General features: G+C 51.7%; 1 protein-coding gene across 1 annotated transcript; it reads right to left on the bottom strand.

Moving 5' to 3' along the window:
* Positions 1–1295: 1295 nt before the first annotated feature.
* LOC119356918 (UBP1-associated protein 2B-like) lies at positions 1296–3197 on the bottom strand. The gene is made up of 2 exons (XM_037623910.1): positions 1576–3197; positions 1296–1437 (listed from the first exon to the last, which is right to left on the bottom strand). The coding sequence occupies exon 1, from the start codon at positions 3112–3114 to the stop codon at positions 1585–1587; it is 1530 nt and encodes a 509-aa protein (XP_037479807.1). The 5' UTR covers positions 3115–3197; the 3' UTR covers positions 1296–1437; positions 1576–1584.
* Positions 3198–3663: the final 466 nt, after the last annotated feature.

Below are 3663 nucleotides of genomic sequence, written 5' to 3'. Positions count from 1 at the left end.
ATTTTGCTCCGTATGTAGTCACTTGTTGAAATCTCTAGAAAGACAAATATTTAGGAACGGAGGGAGTACAAACCAAGAAGCTGAATAACATGCAGAGAATATGATGGATATCAGATAATTCTCTACTTGGATTGGAACGCAATGATTTTTATCATTTTTGTAGAGCCCAAATTGTTAATCAAACCCACTATACAAACGCAACATAAGACGGCATTGTTTACCAGTACACTTACGGACTGCTTGGCTGAAACCAAGAGCACCAGCAAAAACAGCGAGGGAAAAAGAAGATCAAATCATTTCAAAAAAAATGAATATACCATATAACCAAATAATTAATCAATTTAAGAACCTACTTACGAAAAGCCCAGGCACAACTGGTTGCGCAATTTGACTTAACAAACATGAGTTCAAGATACTTTTTAAAGAACATGCCTCGATGAGAATGTTCCTTATGAATTACGATCAGTTTCTCAACTGATCGTCGAGTTGGCTATAGGTGTTGTGCACGGGCGTGCACCAAGCCTGACACCTGTGTCCAAGCCCTGTGCTCTGCAGTGGGCCTCATGGTTGTCTCTCCTTAAGGCCTCATTCGGTTTGGAGGATTTTCGTAGGAATACTACTCATTTCCCGTGTTTTTGGAGGAAACTACACATCCACTCAAAGCTCATTTTACGCGTAGGAACGAGGCAAGTCAATTCCTTAGGATGGCAAGTGCCATCCTATCATATTCCTATACTACTCCTACTTCCTACGTTTTGATTTCCTCCAAACAGAATGAGCCCTAACTATAAAGCCACCGCAGCTAGCACCTATTGGTCTAGTTTCTTTTAATGAATTATTATGATCAGTTGATCACCACCCTTAAATGCACACCGCCAATTTGAGATTGTATATAATGTGGCGCGCTTTAAACCAATGTCTCATGGCTAAAGTAAAACAGTGGACACTTTAAGAAGCAACTTCCAAGAGAATAAAGCTCCCTATAATTGAAGATTTAAAAGTCCACAGCTGTCAAACTCAACCTCAAGCCAGAAATTACCAGGATGGATGCAAAAAGATATGGATATCCCATTCCTCCAAATCCCACTGCAACTGCAACCAGAATGAGATCAAGTGCCCAGAAACCATTCGACATTATCATTAAGACCAGACGACATCCCAAGTAGCCAAATACAGATACTTCGGTACATGAAACCAACTACAGAACTATAAGGTACATGATGAAGTTGCAACTGGAAAAGTACATAGTTGGCAATAGAAACAACATAAATACTTCAAGAAAGTTCCTTCTGCAAATACTGCCACAAAGGTATCTGATTCGAAAGCATCTGACAGTAAAAGTCAACAGCCCTTCTGCAATACTTCGGCACCAACACAGGTTCAAAATCCATCCGAATGCAAAACCACACGAACGAACCACGACCAGCAGATGCCAAACTAAAAACATAGGGAGAATCAATCAGAAATCTATAGAGCAAAATCACCAACTCAGATAGAATGCATAGAGATTGAAAGAACTCAAATCAATAGTAGTGAGTGTGGCATTGGAATGGAAGAGGCTGTGAGTTGATATACCTAGTGCTGTCAATAGCCACCCTGAAAACCAGTGCCACCAATCTGGGTATTGGACACTTGGCCCTGCCCAGCAGCCCCAGCCTGATAACCACCAGCAGCACCAGTGGCCGCTGCAGTTGTGCCCGTTTGGGAAGCTGCTTGGCCGACCTGAAACCCAGCAGAAGTGGGGAACCCAGGTGTCCCCTGAAAACCAGGAGGCCCTCCTTGATATGCTGCAGCTCCCTGAAGACCTGCTGCATTTGGAAAATTGACGCCAGCAGCCCCAAACCCTTGTGTCCCAAAGCCCTGAGCTCCAAAACCAGGAATGCCAGATTGCCCCCCGGCGCCCAATGCAGCAGCAGCAAAAGCTGGATTTAGCGATGCAAGCATGGCTGGGTTCTGCATCGCGGCTGCCATCATGGCCAGCATTGCAGTATTGGGCTGCGCAAACGCTTGCTGCTGTGCACCCATCCCCAGCAAGGCAGCTTGCTGGGCGAACCCCATGTCATGAACAGCAGCGGCACCATACGCTGATGGATCATATGGATTAATGGCGGCAATAGAGGGCATGGTCATTTGTGTAGAAGCAGCGGTGGCATTGGCATTGTTAGCACTCGAGTTGGACCCGGATGAGCCCTTTGTCCTCCCATCTATGGCCTTCTGCACATTGAGCATCTTGCCATCAAAATTCCTCATAGGCTCCTCCAGGGCGCGGCGAGCACTGTCCACAGACTTGTAAACAAACAGCGCAAACCCCTTGGGCTTGCCGGTGCTCTTGTCAAAGCCCAGCGGCCCCTCTTCAATCTCACCAAACTGCGAGAAGTACTCATAGAGGCGATTTACATCAACATCAGCGTGCACGTTGCCAACAAAGATCTTGCGCTGCATGTTGTCAGGCAGCGAGGAGGAGGAAGCGGGGGCGTTGTTGTTGGTGGTGCCTGAGCTGGCGTTGGCGTTGGAGCTAGGGTTATGGGACTGGGAGGCCGGGGGTGCAGGGCCCGAGGCGGCGAGGTGGCAGAAGGCGAGGCGGCCGCCGATGTCGAGCTGGGGGCGGCGGAGGGCGCGGAGCGCCGAGGTGCGGGACTGGTAGAGCACGAAGCCGTAGCCCTTGGACTTGCCGGACTGCTTGTCGGTGATGACGCGGCAGTCCTCGAGCTCGCCGAAGCGGGAGAAGGCGGAGCGGAGGTCCTCGACGCCGGCGCCCCAGCCGAGGCCGTGCACGAAGAGCTTCCTGCTGGCGGGGTCGGACTCGGCGGCGCGGCGCACGGCCGCCATGGTGGCGGGGCTCGCCTCGGCGGCCGCGCGGAGCAGGGCCACGAGCTGCTCCCGGGAGAGCGGCTCGAGCAGCTTGGTGACGTCCTCCTCCTCGTAGTCGTAGGCGAGGTCCTCCTCCTCCAGGGCGGCGGCGGCGGCGGCGTCCGCGGCCGGCTCCGGGGGGTCGTCGGTGATGGGGTAGTAGATGGTCCCGACGCGGGGCTTCTGCTCGGGCTTCTCGTGGTGGGCGGCGGGGTCGGCGCCGGCGGCCGCCGCCGGATCCGCCTTCCGCTTCTTCGGCGCCATGGGGGCGGGGAGGGGGGAGGCGAGCTAGGGTTTTAGGCGCAGGTGCGGGGTGGAGGCGGAGGCGCAGATTGGGATTTCCAGACACGCTGTCACGGGCGAGCCGAGAGGATTGGGGTTGGACTAATAACGTGTGGGACACCGGGCACCGGCGGCGGCGGCGCGCGGCCCATGAAAACCTGGGCCGGTTTGTAGGGGGGCAGAAGACGGCCATGGAGAGCCCATTCATTTATCATAACCTTAGGCCCTGTTTGGATGCCATCATTGTGATGGAAGAACTGAATTGAGTGACCAACTGACCATAGCAAGTGGGAATTGTAATGGGCTTCGATTCATCACATCAAAAGGAGACAAATGGGCTTCGATTCCAGTTGTGTTGTTTGCTTGTGAGAGAGTTGGAATCAACTCAGGTGGCCAATTCAAATTCCTGTTTGGAAATAGAAACGGGCCTGGGAAAATAGCATGCTCCGTCCTTTTTCTGGTTTATTAAGCTAAGACTTACCTAAAAAACAAAAGGCTAACCAAAATTCCAGAATCCCAATTTATTAGGCA

The sequence above is a fragment of the Triticum dicoccoides genome, chromosome 2A, assembly GCF_002162155.2.
Source record: "Triticum dicoccoides isolate Atlit2015 ecotype Zavitan chromosome 2A, WEW_v2.0, whole genome shotgun sequence".
Taxonomy (NCBI): Eukaryota; Viridiplantae; Streptophyta; class Magnoliopsida; order Poales; family Poaceae; genus Triticum; species Triticum dicoccoides.
The sequence above is the reverse complement of the archived record's forward strand: the minus strand, read 5'-3'. Positions and strand labels throughout refer to the sequence as shown.